This window comes from Gossypium hirsutum, chromosome D04, assembly GCF_007990345.1.
Source record: "Gossypium hirsutum isolate 1008001.06 chromosome D04, Gossypium_hirsutum_v2.1, whole genome shotgun sequence".
Taxonomy (NCBI): Eukaryota; Viridiplantae; Streptophyta; class Magnoliopsida; order Malvales; family Malvaceae; genus Gossypium; species Gossypium hirsutum.
In genome coordinates, this window is record NC_053440.1 from 49,949,622 (window position 1) to 49,965,063 (window position 15,442).

Here is a 15,442-nt window from a genome sequence, read left to right on the forward strand (position 1 = left end):
AAAAAATAACAACAAGGGAAAGAGCCAGATCAAATGAGGGTACTCAAGAATCTGATAGCAGTGAATGCCCTCCCTTAGTGAGGCATAAGCCAAACAAGGATCATGTTGCAATCATCACTCATTCTCCCCTAGTGCCTATTCTTCCCGAGATCCCTTCAGTGCCTGAAGGCTCCACCCCACCAATAGGCTCTCTTAGGCATTTTTCTGATCCCCCATATTAGACAACCCCTCAGAGATAATTCCTCCTATCTAGTCAACTATTCTTCCCTCTCAAGGACATGATGCTCCCCTAGCTAAACCAAGTAGCAACTTTCCTTGGCGTGGTCTTATAGAGCTAGTGCCATCTCCTTCACCTCTCAGTTCTATTTTTCAGCAACAACTAAGCTTGCTACCCCAATAGTTAAGAGAAGCCTTCACCTCTTACCTTGCATCCAATCTCTCAGAGGATCCTCTATCCCACATGGATCGAATCTCAGATATCTCGTCTTTTGAACATGGTCTTTGGAGCGGAGCTTTCAGAAAGGCTAGTAGGTATTACAACAACATACTAGTAGATATAGAGAAATCTATGGAATTTGGCGAATACGCTTTGGCTGTACTTCGCCAAAAATGTCAAGACTCATGTAGTTTGATCACAAGGTTGTCTACCCATATCACAACTTTAAAAAACAAGTATGGGTATGTTCAAACCAAAAATAATTAGCTGAAATACGATATCAACCACTTGAGGGGTGAAAAATCTATCTTCGAGGAGATCCCACGATGAGACCTTCAAGAAATATCAAAAGGATACTTAAAAGAATCTCATTGAGGCTCTACCAAAATGGAGATCGAATTTGATCCTTTGTACCCAGGTGGTTGCGGATCATCTTGATCTTAGCAAGGTAAACTTCGAGTATCTGAAGGACATCATCACAGAGTCACTTAACTTTGATGTCTACCATCCTATGGGCGAAGAGTGGGAAGCCTTTCAAGGGGAATGGAAACAATCAGTCACATTTTCCCTTCCTACCACGCCAAGAGCTAAAGATAACGAGGAGAACATAGAAGATGTAGACCAAAAACCTGAAGGTCATCCTAGGACAGATGAGGATTCTATTGAGCCTGTAGATCAACCCAACGAAGAGGATAATTAAGCATTCCTTTTCATTTTCCTTGTACCTCTCTTTCTTTTATTTATGTAACATTTTACCCATTTTCATAAATGAAGCATCATTTTGTTTTACCATTCTTATCTTAATATCTTTAAACATAACTAAACAAAATACATACAAGCACGAGTTTATGCACTTGAGAGACAAAGCCAAGTTCGCGTACTATGCATACAAGGCTTCCTTATCTTCGTAATCTTAGAATCGACTAAACTGAGCTCTGATACCAAACTTGTAATGCCCTAAACCCAATTCGATGAACCGAATTTGAATCTCAGGGGTTACCAATCAAACACATATGTAACTTAATTCTACTTATACAAATTACATTCAATTACAACTACTTAATTACAAAACTTCTTGACAAAGTACGTAACTGTAAACAATAGAGAACCAAAATTGTTATACCTAGAGAATTTAACCATAAATGAATTGAAGTCCTGGTCTAATAGTTATCCCATGTAAATGATTTCTATAAATCAACTCATATACGACCCCGCCAACAAAATTACTCTATATGCATGATAGCCCAATACGCCACTCCCTCAACATAGTCTTGGCGTCATCCATCCTGATGCAAATCTTTAAAAGCTTACTTGAAACATAATACACAGAGGTAAGTTTTAAAGAACTTGGTGAGGCAAACACCCATTACCTGAATTATACTTGTACATCGCATCAGACAGTTCAATAACTATCTTGTTGCTCTTATCTTCCAGTTTATCTCTGACGAATACTTCATTGAATTCTATTCTTTTACACATGTTCATTACCACACATTACTCTAAGACCATTTCCATCTCTTCGGTGCCTTTAAGACCTTACTTACGTTCTTCAATCATTAAGCCATAACGTCATTGAGTTTCAGAAAGAGACCTTTACATGGTAACTGATACATCCTTTCAAGCGTACAATGTTTATTTCCATTTTCAGTATATATTCTTATTATCTTGCCATCTCTCTTTAATTCCTTATTTCTATGCGAATCTTAGACAAGCAAAATACCTTTCCATAATATCCATATATGCATTTTACACTTGCTGATTTCACCATTTTAGTTTAGAAGCCATATGGAATGTGCTGAGCACTTAGCATAGAGTCTGTTGTAAGAGTGCCCTTCATGGTTCATCATTGAGAGCCTTCTAGAGCACACCATAAGAGCAGCACATCCTGAGTACGCCATAAAACTTTCCTTTTAGGATTCACCATAAAGGTTGTTCCTTTACAATCCGTCGTAAAGGCATTTCCTTTCGTATTTTATAATGAAAACTTGCGCTTCAGAGTTTTCCATACATACCGTTTCTTAAAAGTTCACCAAGAATTCCATTCCCTTAAAGTTCGCCATAGAGGCATTTCATTCATTTGGTTACAACAATGGCCATTCTTTAGAGCATGCCACGAAGGCATTCCTTACAGAGTTTGCCACAAAGGCATCTCCTTTTATCATGTGCCATAAGGGTTTTCCTTTCCTACGTGTTTATGGCATGTATTTTCCTAGACTTACTTTTCATGAGGTTTGTCCATCACCATCTTGGGACATGCAAGGAACCCCATTAGGTAATCACTTTCCTTTGGTTCTTTTTAGAAATTGTCATGGCCATGGGCTTTTCCTTTCAAAGATTGTGTTTAAAGTCCCAATGGACCCATTTAAACTCCATTGCGGTGTATAGACACAAACTTACTCGACAAACTCTTTAAACATTGCATCATTTCGTATTCAATACTCGATTCATATAGATACCCAAATTGTTTCACATAGCATCGCATATTTCTAGACATACCCATACAACCATGCTTTCACTATAGAATTTATACCATCCACTTAACTCATCGGATTTCATACATGCTATACATACAAGGACCACCAAACATACATACAATAGCAGTAGCATCATACCATACATTTTTAAGTTTAATTTCATAGTTTAATCACCTAACACAGAAGCTTTCACATGAATATTGTACAAGCAAGAGTCGACTTAGGGACTCACTTGATTCTCACCTTCTATATCTCCAAACTCCAAATCCAGGTTTTCGTCGTGCAAACAGTAACAACTACTGGTACAGGACATGGAAACTAATTAGGATCTATTTGATTGGAAATCCCCAAGCAGGGTCTTACATCTGTTACCTTATTGATTTACCAAATCTAATATATCGACTTTTTCCCACCATAAAATGCAGAGCCATAAATTTACTTTGACAAAGAGTAATCACCGGAAAAGATCCAGATCTACAATTAAAGCTCCAGTGAATGATGGAAATACTCTAGGTTCCTTAATATCTAGACATAAATATTTCTTGAAGAAGGAAGAAGAAAAGTTCCCCTTTCCTATCCTAAAACAACTTTTGTCCTTATGGAAAATTGACATACACCATAATCCTCTTTAATATGTCGTATAAGTGGTTTACAACTGTAAAGAAACATGTACAAAAATCTAATATTTTATATTTATATATATTTGGGTTAATTCCATTATTCGTTCCTAACCACCCTATTAGAACGTAACCAACACCGTAACTAACTAAACTTGGCGTACAATACTATTCAACAATAACTCAATTACCCAAAATTTCCTTAATACTTTACAAAGCTCCTCTTCTTGACAAATCCTCAAAATATTCCAAAGCTTGCTATGCACCCACTTCAACATGCCAAGAGCATTAGTTGGTACTATATTTATAATAAAGAGTAAAGCTGTCGGAGTTGGTGTCATCAACCCTACCATTTTTCTAGGTTCATAAATTTGTTAATTTTTACCTTTTCTTTTTATAGGTTTTAATTAGGCATTTAAGATTAAGAATGTAGCAAAATAAAAATGGCACTAAATTAAAAGAGATTGAATAAAAAATAGCTTTAATTTCTGGATATTTTCACATGTTCAAGTGATGAATATATGAGAATAGTTGACGAGAAAAAATAAATATATATTATAAAAAATTAAATATAAATTTTAAAAATTTTAAGAAGTAAATATAAATGTTTTAAAGATTTTTTCTAAATATATTTGATAATTTTTATAATTTTGTAAAGATTGAGAGCTAATTTTTTTAATTTTTAAATTTAAGATAAAATTAATAGAAATATAAATATTGGAGGTCTAAATTTATTCTTAGGCCAATAAGAAAACTCGCGTTAAACTTCTATTAATAAGTTCATGAAAAGAGTGACAAAAATATTTAGTTTCAAAAAGTTGAGTGACTAAATTAGAAAAGTTAATAGTTGGATGACCAAAATAGGATGAACTAGATAGTTAGGTGACTATTCTTGTTCTTTACCCTTTTTCTGTGACAAGTAAACAATAAATATCTAGTTACAAGACCCTAAGACCTTCCCCCAAATGGGGAAGTCTCAAACATACGCAACTCGTAACTTCTTTCATGAACCATTTTTACCAATCTATCAGCATCTTGATTATCTTCTCTATGTATGTGGCAAATAATCTAGTGACCAAGACATAACAACAGTTGATGAATTCTCTTGACCGGTGCAGAGTTAAATCCCTCCACGAAACCCTCTTGGATGTCCTTGATCGCCTCAAGACAATCAGACTGGATTATTACATTATCATAACCCAGATCAACTAGACAAGTCAACCCATCCAAATGCCCTATAATTCCGCGTCAAAAAAATGAACAACTTCTCAAATACCTATTAAAGCCAAATAACCACTTCCCATCATGATCCCGAACAATTCCTCCTACTGGAAAAAAGCCATTATCATGTCTAACTGAACCATCAGTATTCAAACAAACCCCATTCTTGCTCATAATTGAGCAAGGTGTCACTCCACACGCCTTGTGCACATGTCTTTTACTTTCTGATATATACTAATTAGCCCAACTGTAGGAAGCTTTAATGATGTCTCTGGTACTCCAAGATTTTTCTTGAAAAATGAAGTTTCGATTCTTCCAAATATACCGTGTAAAAATCCCGAAAAGATACTGTCAATCGACATCCCCTAGGCAATTAAACTGATAATTCTGTAAGATGACATTAAGCCATTCCTGCAAATTCCCACCATAGAACCAATCATGCTCTTCAACAGGATTTAACTAATTCCAAATATCCTGCATTGCAAGGCAATCTTGAATGGCATGAATTACATCTTTCGAAATATGTCCACAAACCCTACAAATCGAATTGTGTCCAAGGCCTTGAAGAACTCTCTCTATATTAGTAAGCAACCGCTGTTTGGAAACGAGCCAAAGAAAGAAACAAACTTGTTGGAGGCCTTTGATATTTCCATAGAAGATGCCACATCGCCTCATTCAGCTTCCAAGACCTTTCTCGAAGTTTTCTATAAGCACTCTTGACAGAGGAAGAGCCTGTCTAAGTACCACCCGAAATAACTCTATCAATCCCTATTGTCGTATGGGGAGGGGGAATCCCTACTATCCTTCTGATCAACTCCTCTGGAAGCCAAAGCGAAAAAGATCAATATTCCAATCTCCACCATCTGTAACCATATCATTAAGCAAACAGTCTAGATCAAGAAAAGAATGCCGAGGAATCAAATTGACTAGGGGACCTATATTTGGCACCCAAGGATCACGCCATCACTTGGTACTCCTCCTATTACCCACTGACCAAAGAAGGTTCTCCCGGATAAGCAACCAAGCTTTCGCTAGGGCTCTCCACAAAAAAGAGCATCTACCACGAGCAATTGCCTCTGGCAGACCACTAGCTCGTTTTTGGCATGAAGTACTTGGACCTAAAAAGCCTTAGAAACCAACACAAGATTAAAGCCCAGCTTCATCATGAAAAACGTATTATGATCCTGCAGCTTCCGAAAACCAAGACCACCATGCTCCCGAGGCTGACAAATATTCTCCTAGCTTAGTAGTTATCCCTTTAACACTATCTTCAAGGTTCGAACCAACCTAATTTTTTTATCATCTTTTCTAAATTTTTTAACTTTTATGAATTTTTAAAAAAAATTAAAAATATTTTTTTTAATGGTTGAACCTACAATGTAGCGACCTGATATTTGATAATGTCGTTAAATTCAATTTTGGATCGAATTTCTTAAACGGAGCCATTCTAAAAAGCTAAATCGAGAGGTTTCCGAGAATGATTACGATAGTAGATTAGGGTGCCATTAGTAAGTAATTAGTTATTAAATTGAATTATTAAGGGGTTAATTTAGAGACTTTAATAATTAAGGCTTATGGACAACATGGCAATGTTAGCAAAATTAAAGGGGTTAATATGTGAATATTAAAAAATATGATTTAGCACGTTAGAGATCCTTATCTAGCATTTGCTAGAAAAATACCCATTTTTGAATAAATGCAAGAGAGGGAACGGTTAAGGGGTGTTTTCCACGATCATTTTCCTTATTTCTTGCAAAATATCCTCTCTAGCTTTTCTTTCAAAAAATTTTATCTCTTTGGTTTCTTTAGAGTTTGGTAACTAATTTTCATGAAAACTTTTCATTTTAACAGGAATTCAAGAACAAATTTCAACATTTTTCATTGTCATACTAGCTCTCCTTGAAATTTTTGGAAGAGTAAAAGAGTTTAGTTTTCTTTAATTTCTTTGCTTCATTTTGATCTTTCCCGAAAGGTAGGTGTTTTTCAACCTTGAACTATGACTTGAAAATTAATTTTAGTTTCATTTTTCTAGTTTTTTTTTCCATGCTGGAAGCTTTCTTTTCTTTTCTTTTTGTTATTTTTAAGCTTAATTCTACTTAGAAATGAGTGTAGAACACAGTGGAATAATGATGAGCCCACGGATAAAAAAATCACTGGAAGAAATGTTTAAAAACAATTACAACTCAAAATAAATGAAAATGAAAAAAAAAAAGCCTGGCAGTCTTGGTTGATAAAGAAAGTCCGCCACAAACAATAACAAGTAAGTTTGATTCGCCACACTATTAAAAAAGGAAGAAGGTAAAGTGATAAAAATCGGAGTTGCTTGCCACTAAATAAGAAAACTTGCTTAGATAAGAGTGGATGAGAATTGCAATAAGCAAATTCTTAAATTTAGAATATTCAACATATCATGTTTCATTACTAAAAAGGATATTTATAGGAACTTGGGATATCCCCCAACATAAGTAACTTAAAGTCCAAGAACATGATTAATAATTACATTAATGACCAAATACATGCATTTAATCCTACCTGCATAATTACAAAATTCATACTTAATTAATGGCTTAAACAACAAAATGGTACCTAAATTATACTAGTTTTCTCAAATTGGTACCAAAACTTTTTTTTGGGTCTGAATTGGTACCTAAACTATTAAACCGTTATCCATTCTACCCCAACTGTTAGTTCCGTTAGAAAATAAATTCAGCCAAACATAATTTGCCACGTAGACTTCTATTTATTTTACTTATTTTCTTATATTTTCTTCTTATCAAACAATTTTTGTGAGATTTTCTTACATTTTCATATCAACCAAACACCCAAAAAATTTTGTTTGCTTCCTTGTGCAAAGCTTCCACCATTTTATCATCTTCCAGCTTCTACTGTTTCTACTATCTTCAAGCTTCCAGTTCCAATCTTTTTCTTTCTTCACCCGATTCTTTCCTTATACAATGATATGGAAAACTCAAAAGTCTTCAAGATTTCACTAAAAAAAATATAAAAAAAATTATCTAAGAAAATAGAGTTTGTATTGATAATCTATGTTGAAGGAATAAAAATATAAGAGCCAACAGAGGACTAAACAAAACTGGATAGAGGGAGGAGGATTAATAAGGAAGGATTTGAGGTAGAAAAGATAGCTGATATAAAACAGTGTAGGCATTGTTGGTTAATAGGCAAAAACATGGAGGAGGATCATTATAAAAAGAAAAGGAAATATTTAAGATTAGTTATTGAGTTTTCATAATAAAATCACACCAAAAATCAGAAAATCAGGAAGCTTTAGTCCTGGCACTTATTTCCTTATTTTCTTATTTTTTTCAATATTTTCTGGGTCTTCAATATAAACTTTATTTCCCTAGATAATTTTTTATATTTTTTTTAGAGTGAAATCTGAAAAATCTTTCTGGGTTTTTAATATCATTGTATAAGAAAAGAATCGGGTGAAGAAAGAAGAATATTGGAAGCTTGAAGATGATAAAATGGTGGAAGCTTTGCACAAGGAAGCAAACAATTTTATTGAGTGTTTGATTCATGAGAAAATGTACAAAAATCTGTTAAAAATTGTTTGATGAGAAGAAAATATAAGAAAATAAGTAAAATAAATAGGTACTAATTTGAGAAAACTAGTATAGTTTAGATACCATTTTATTATTTAATCCTACATGCATAATTACAAAATTCATACTTAATTAATTAAATACATGCAATTAATGTTCATTCATTCAAGCACAAACTTCCTAATCCATGGATTCTAATTTATTTACTGAAAGCATACTCTGAAGTCAATTAGGAAACTTTAGTGCCTTGCAAACTAGAAATAAAATGAACTCCAACTTGCTTTCAATGGGTTTCGATTCATTTTCTTTGGGCTTCTCTAACTGAGCTAAAAATTCTTGCAAATATAATGCAATTTCAACTTGCATTTGATAGGCCTTAGTACGAGTTATTAACCCAAAATTATTCACTTGAACTAGGACAATTTAGAGCCCTTTTGGATGGGTGTTTATTTCTAATGCGGTGCATTTAACTTTTTTTTTTGTCTTACACTACAATATTGCTATAGTATCTAGGGTCAATTTAGCATTATTTCTCAAAAGCACTTTTGAAATAAAAGCATTACAAACAAGATGCTTTTTAATTTTTCAAAAATGCTTTTGGGACAAAAAAATGCTTTAAAAAACACTTTTTTTTGCCAAAAGTTAGCAGAAGCAAAAAATTTTAACTTTCGCTCAAAAGTGCTTTTTGACCAAAAATACTTTTGAAAAGCATTGCTAAACTAGCCCCTAATCTCACTAGCACTATTATTTTCACACTAATTACAAGTAAACGCACCACCCATCAAAATGGCCCTTAGTCTACTTCGTGATTCTCATCATAAGATTTCCCCTCAAATTAAAGCTTCCTTGCTATCTTCCAAAAAAGTAGACAAGTCTCGGACGTTGAGAGTAGAGAAAACATTATAATCTTTAGGCAACTGAATTTTGAAAGCATTATCATTCACCTTTTCCAACACCTTGAAAGGGCCATCAGCTCTTGGCATAAGTTTAAACTTCCTTCTAATTGAAAATCGACCTTTACGAAGATGGATCCATACAACGTCATCTGGACCAAACTGGATCATCTTTTGCCCTTTGTTGGCTGCCTTTTTATACGCTTCATTTTTCTTCTCAATTTTGTTTAACTCGTTTGTGCAAAGACCTGATTCTTTTATCTTTCCTTTTTCCATCTAAGCAAACTCTCTCAATGGTAATTTATTATTATTAACTATTAAAAATTTTAAAAATATTTATAATTTCAAATAATTTTTAATTACTTTTAAATAACTTTTTTATAATTTTTAATAATTGTTTAAGAAACCACTTTAGACTGAACTTACGCAAACGTGTTCATGCTCATTTGAACCTAAACATCAGTTTACTTAAATTCATTTTGTACGCCATTTTAAATAATTTTAATATTTTCTTATAATATTTGATAATTTTTAAAAAAAATCTCATATTTATTTATAATTATTTAAAAACCACGTCCAATATGAACATGACAATTATTTGTTTTTGTTCATTTGAATTTGAATAACTATTTGTTCAAGTTCATCATTAACATGATTTTTAAATAATTATAAGATAATTTATTTTTTTAAGATTTTAAAATTTTAAAATATTTGTTAATGTGATAAAATGTCATGTCAACATTAAGTACATGTGGGACACCATGTGTTGCTTTATGGCTATTCTATCAGCCACAACATCAGTTCATAGTAGAAATTGATAGAATTTTTAATATAAGGACGAGTTTGTTTTTTGATCCAAAATAGAGAGACTAATTTATCAATGTCCTGAGTAAGATGAGCAAAATATAATCATACTCTATATAAATGACTCCATGGTGCTTTTACCCAATTCTGCTCATTGTTTTTATTTTTTGGGGGATGAGAAATTCAACTCATTCTTTAATTCCACATCACTTATATGATTTTTAAAAAAAAAAGCCAAAAATTACTTAACAACACAAATAGATAGAATTTTTAACAGAATGACCAATTTGCACTTTCTTCTAGCGTATAAGGTCTAATTTGTATTTTTTTTTTGTTGAAGAGACAAAAATGCAATCTAATTCCTAGTATAAGAGCTTTCGTAGTACTGTTATCAATAGTTTTATCATTATACTAATTTAGAAGTGTTCATGGTTGGACTATGTCAGGCCTAAGCATGATATTAACATATTTTATGCTTGCCTCAACCCAACTCAAAATATGGGCTTAAAATTTTACTCAAGCCAGCTTATATTTACAAAAAATTAACCTAAGTTCATTTTAAGTCCACCTATTTTTTAAAAAATATTAATATTATTTCAATTTAGTATTTAATAATTTTTTATATTTATTGAGTTTTTTTACATAATCATCTTAACATTATTGTTTAAAAGTATTATGAACTTAAAAACGGGTCAAACCAAGCTAGGCTCAAGCCTTGAATATTCAAACTCAAGCTTGACCCATATTTTAAATAGGCCTAATTTTTTTGTCCAAGCCTATTTTTCGGGCTTATGACATTTAACAACTCTCCCAAATTTCGAACAGGGCTAGGCAAGTAGCCCAGCCCACGACCAGTCTATTTGGTACCAATACCTTGCCTGTACTCTCTTGCATTCACCTTTGCGGTTTATGAGGCAGCACATTTTCATAAACAAGGCCTATGGACCTAGTTTCCAAGTAAACATCTTGTTATCTAACTCACAAAAAAAAAGTCAACATCTAATTAAACAATTAAAACTTGAAAACTCATATTGTCAGCCTCGGCCTCACTAACTTATCCTGTTGAAGAAAACTAACCTCTACTAGCTAAAAACTAAAATCCATATGTAATGTAGAAAGAGAAATGGAACCATAAACACTAGTACTCAAATTTAAGTATCCCACCATTGAATTAAATTAAATGTTGTCGTATCAAATCCTAACCAGCCCAGCACCATTTGGAGCATCCGCCAAAGGGCTCTCCAACACAAAGGTTCACCCAACTCAGAATCCACCCATATATTTCCTAAAGATCTATCCCATCACATCCATCATATCTCAAATGGCATGACTTGCTGCCATCAACCACCCACTGAATGACCTCTCTCATCCAATCACGCCGCCCAAAACCTTACACAAGAGGAAGGGCCCGCCTACAGAGTCCTCAAGGCCTTTTGCCTATAAAAAGACCCTCTTCCTGAGGAAGAGGGGATGAGCTATTCTTTTCTCTAAGACTCACGCATCAGGTCTCTCGGTACCTTAACCACAGTGTGAGCTGCCTTTAGCCACCAACTGCCAAACCATTTGTTGATGTGTATTTCAGCCCAACCAATTTACTCTAGCTACTATTCGCATACATCTAAAGATGCCATAACTTGTTAGAATCCGTCTACTTCTCAAACATAATTTCCTGTTTTTTCATTAGAACTGAATTCTGGATAAGCAATCATCAACTAGTATTGTATGCTATTAATCAACATTCAAATTTGTTGGCATATAGATCTCAAAAGATATTGTATGATGCTAGTTTCATATGTCATAAAGAAACAATAATTCAGGCATGCAGTATAGTTCAAGTGTTGGCTCAAGAAACACAATTATATTTTTAAGAACACATTTTGCCTTTCTACAATCCACTTGGCATTTGTCCCTTAATATTTGTAAATGAATGGTGTGTAAAATAGGCATAACACTTTAATCTGAAGTGGTATGTAAAAGACTGATTTTAAGGGATATGATCCTTCTCTTTCTTGCAATTCTGTAAGGGATAACTAAAATTAACTTCAATTTTTCTCTGTTTTAATCCCCCCCCCCAAGGATATCAATCAAACAAAAAGTTGTAAAAGAAATACCTACTCGATTTGGTTTCCAATCTAGAATCATATTCTTCATTCCTTGCCCAAATGAAAGAATATCCCATGTCCATGAACAACTCAACTAGGTTCCTCACAACGAAGGAATTGAACAAATTTTGATCTGAATTCTGGAGGGATACGAGCAGGACGATAATTTTTGTCAAGCCATACAGCTGTGGCCTTTGCCTCCAGAATAGGCTGCACATCAAATCATCAGGTTACTAACGAAAACACCAAATCCTTGACTTGAAGAAGAAGAGTTGCAGGTTCGATAATAACAAACCACTTCATTTGGCATCTTAAAGATGAAATGCTCAAAGTACAGGCGAGCCCCTGAGGAGTTGGAAACCCTCACCTTAACAACAAAATTGTCTCCACTCTGGTTTCCAGAATGTACATGAGAAGTAGACATAAGTAAGATTACTGAAGGGCTCAGCTCACATTGAGAAAAGCTAATCATGCTATAAAAAGTTGAAGCAGACATGCTGAACTGGCACAAGCTAACATTTCTAATGAAGTTTGCTGAGTTCAATTCTAGAATGATGCAAACATAACTGCATGTATGATATACCAACCTCCTCAAATTCAAATCCAATTTTAGTACTGTGTCAAGTATTTAGTTTCTAATCTTTTTAATAAAACTCAATTAACACTTTCAGAAAAGCAGTTCTGCATATCCTAGCACTGCATTTAGTTAAGTGTACAGAAGAGTCTTAAGTAGATTCATAGAAGATTATTAGATTGAACTATTTAATTTCTATAGCTGCTGGAAAAGAATTTAGAAGGACTTGTACTCTTATAGAACCCCAGCTAACATATCAATTGCTTTAGACTTAGAAGTATTATTAAGCTCTACCTTGCGCTTTTAAACTAAAGAAATTAAGAAACAAGAAATTCAAAAGATAGCAAGAACTTTCATCTCTTTTCACATAAGTTGTTAAACAGTCAGGTAAAGTGATTAAAGAAAGTGGCCTACCCTTAAAGGTCCAAGAAATTTGAGCGACAACTCTGACAGTGCTAATGAATCACCAGTGCGGGCAACTTCATCACAGCTGATACCAATACTTTCAAGTAGTTCATGGCGACCTAACTACCGAAGCAAGAGTATGGGTCTGAATCAACAAATTATGATATATATATATATATAGCAATCAGAACACAATGAACATGCAAGAGCTGAATCAACTGTCAGGGTAAACTGCAAGGAAAGCATCACTGTCAGAACCTCTATCATCCACTTCATCATCTGCGACTGCCAACGGAATAATTCTAGCAGCATGAAGTCCTTTTTCATTATAGTTTTAGACATGAAAGAGAACAAACCATTCAAAATAAAACCTCTCCCTGGTGATCCTAGACTCAATTCATGGACCTCCACCATTAGAAGTCCCAGCATTTTAGAAGGTTTTTGTTTCATAAATAAATTGGATGTGAATTACAGAGAACATACTTTATACTTCAGCAACTAGAGCAGTTAATGATCAAGTGCAGACTTCAATAAATAGAAATGCTAAAATGCATAGTCTGCCCTCTGAGTCTGGCCTATATAGGAATTGAACAGTGAGACCAAAAAGCTGAAATTTAAGGCATTCAACCAAGTAATAGTTCGTAATAGAATTAAATAGACCAGAAACTAAACTCTAAGGTTATGTTTAAATTCTAGCCAAAAAAGAAAGAAAGTCACATCAATGTTTGAGGGCTCAAGGCACCTCTAATGAGCTACAAGATTAAATTAAGCAATGATAAACAAATAGAAAATAAATAAAAGAACCAAACAATTTGTGACTCACCGTGTTGACAATAACTTGCATAAACAGCATTATTAACAACTCCATACTGATCCAGTTCGTAGTCACGGACTTTGAGCTCAACCTCATGGAACGAAGTCATTCTGCAATTAGGAAAACCAATAAAATTTTATTCACTTCTCCCTTTTAGCATACCACCATTCCCCAATTTTAAAAAGTGAACTCAAATTGACGAAAAAGTGATTCCTTTCAGCTCGAAGTTGTGCAAATGGGCTAATTCCGATCCTGGCTTTTTCTAATCCTTACCAAATACACAATATCCATAAGTATTCTGAACATAGATTACTTCAAATCTTCTCGATTTTATTGTAGTAAAGCAAAATTAACCAAAAGCAAATTATTAAGACTGGAAAGTACCCTTGGCCGCCTTTGAGATCAAAAAGTGCTCCGACAGTGAAGCTCCTTGAGGTGGAGAGCGTAGGGACACGCAGCGGCATCAACAGCGGAGAGATTGGAAAGGATGAAGATGGACGGTGAAGATTGAGAAAAGTAGCATTTGGACGAGGGGAAGGCAAGGCGGCGTGCGCCGGGAAAACCGAAGCCTGGAGCATCTGGTTGGATCTTGCTGCAAGGTTGCCCAAGAAAGTCTAATGATTTGAAGGTTTTCTCAGTATTGAATGGCGAGAGTTCCCAAGCACGCTGCTTAAGTAACACTGTCCTTTTGGCGACTAGGCTGTAAATGAATAATGAATTATTCATTAAAAAGTGGGTTTCGGTGAACAATATTTTGAAGATGGGTTTAACTTAAGTATTAATAAATTGACTTGATATTTGGATGATGAGTAAGACACACGGTTTTTTACACAAATAGGGTGAAAAAAAAAACTGAAATAAGATGATATAATTAAATATTTTTCAGGGTTAGTATATAACCCGTATAATACATAGTATTGGTGCCTATCTGGGAGGCGCCAATGGTGGTGCCTATCTGGGAGGCGCCATTATTGGTGCCATACTGAGAGGCGCCAATGGTCTGATTTTTCCCTATAAATACCCCCAGCACAGACATAAATTTTACTAGAGAAACGGAAGAAATAAGAAAGAAGGAAGCAAAAGAAAAGAAGGAAGGAAAAGAAGAAAAAAATAAGGTATTTTGGTTTATTTCTTTTTAAATAGAATGTAGAGTCTTGTTAGTAATTTTATTATTTGAAAGTTATTTTGTCAGGTTATTAATTTTGTTAGCTTCTGAATGAAAAATTCTGCATTAAAATTTTTATGTAATTTGTTTACATTTTGAAACTGTTTTAAGAAATTTAAAATTCTTTTTAACAGATCTAGTATTGAAAATGGAGAATCAGTTTTTTGTATGCGTTTATTTCAATGGAGAAATTTTGACAACAACTGTGGGATGTATATTTGAATGTCGCAAACAAGTAGCAATGAGATTTGATAGAAATATCTCGTTTGATGATATGAAGGAAAAAATTAGTGAAAAAATTTATAGACGTTGTGGGAGAAGGATATCAAAAGTTTTCTACAAGTTTCCAGTTTCAACAGATCCAATAAAATTTA

The 15,442-nt window shown here is 33.9% G+C and overlaps 1 protein-coding gene across 1 annotated transcript; it reads right to left on the reverse strand.

The window, feature by feature from the left end:
* Window positions 1–11,846: 11,846 nt before the first annotated feature.
* LOC107899614 (acyl-acyl carrier protein thioesterase ATL3, chloroplastic) lies at window positions 11,847–14,659 on the reverse strand. Its single transcript, XM_016825379.2, has 5 exons — window positions 14,288–14,659; window positions 13,913–14,013; window positions 13,099–13,208; window positions 12,406–12,501; window positions 11,847–12,320 (listed from the first exon to the last, which is right to left on the reverse strand). Exons 1-5 carry the CDS (start codon window positions 14,479–14,481, stop codon window positions 12,201–12,203), a joined length of 621 nt encoding a protein of 206 aa, XP_016680868.1. The 5' UTR covers window positions 14,482–14,659; the 3' UTR covers window positions 11,847–12,200.
* Window positions 14,660–15,442: the final 783 nt, after the last annotated feature.

Bases quoted from the DNA above. Each gene is read 5' to 3' on its own strand.
- LOC107899614 (XM_016825379.2), bottom strand. From the start codon at position 14,481: ATGCTCCAGGCTTCGGTTTTCCCGGCGCACGCCGCCTTGCCTTCCCCT. The intron at 12,502-13,098 runs GTAGGCCACTTT...TCTGGAAACCAG, and splicing joins AATTTCTTGGACCTTTAAGG to AGTGGAGACAATTTTGTTGT. The intron at 12,321-12,405 runs GTTTGTTATTAT...TTTGATGTGCAG, and splicing joins TTAAGATGCCAAATGAAGTG to CCTATTCTGGAGGCAAAGGC.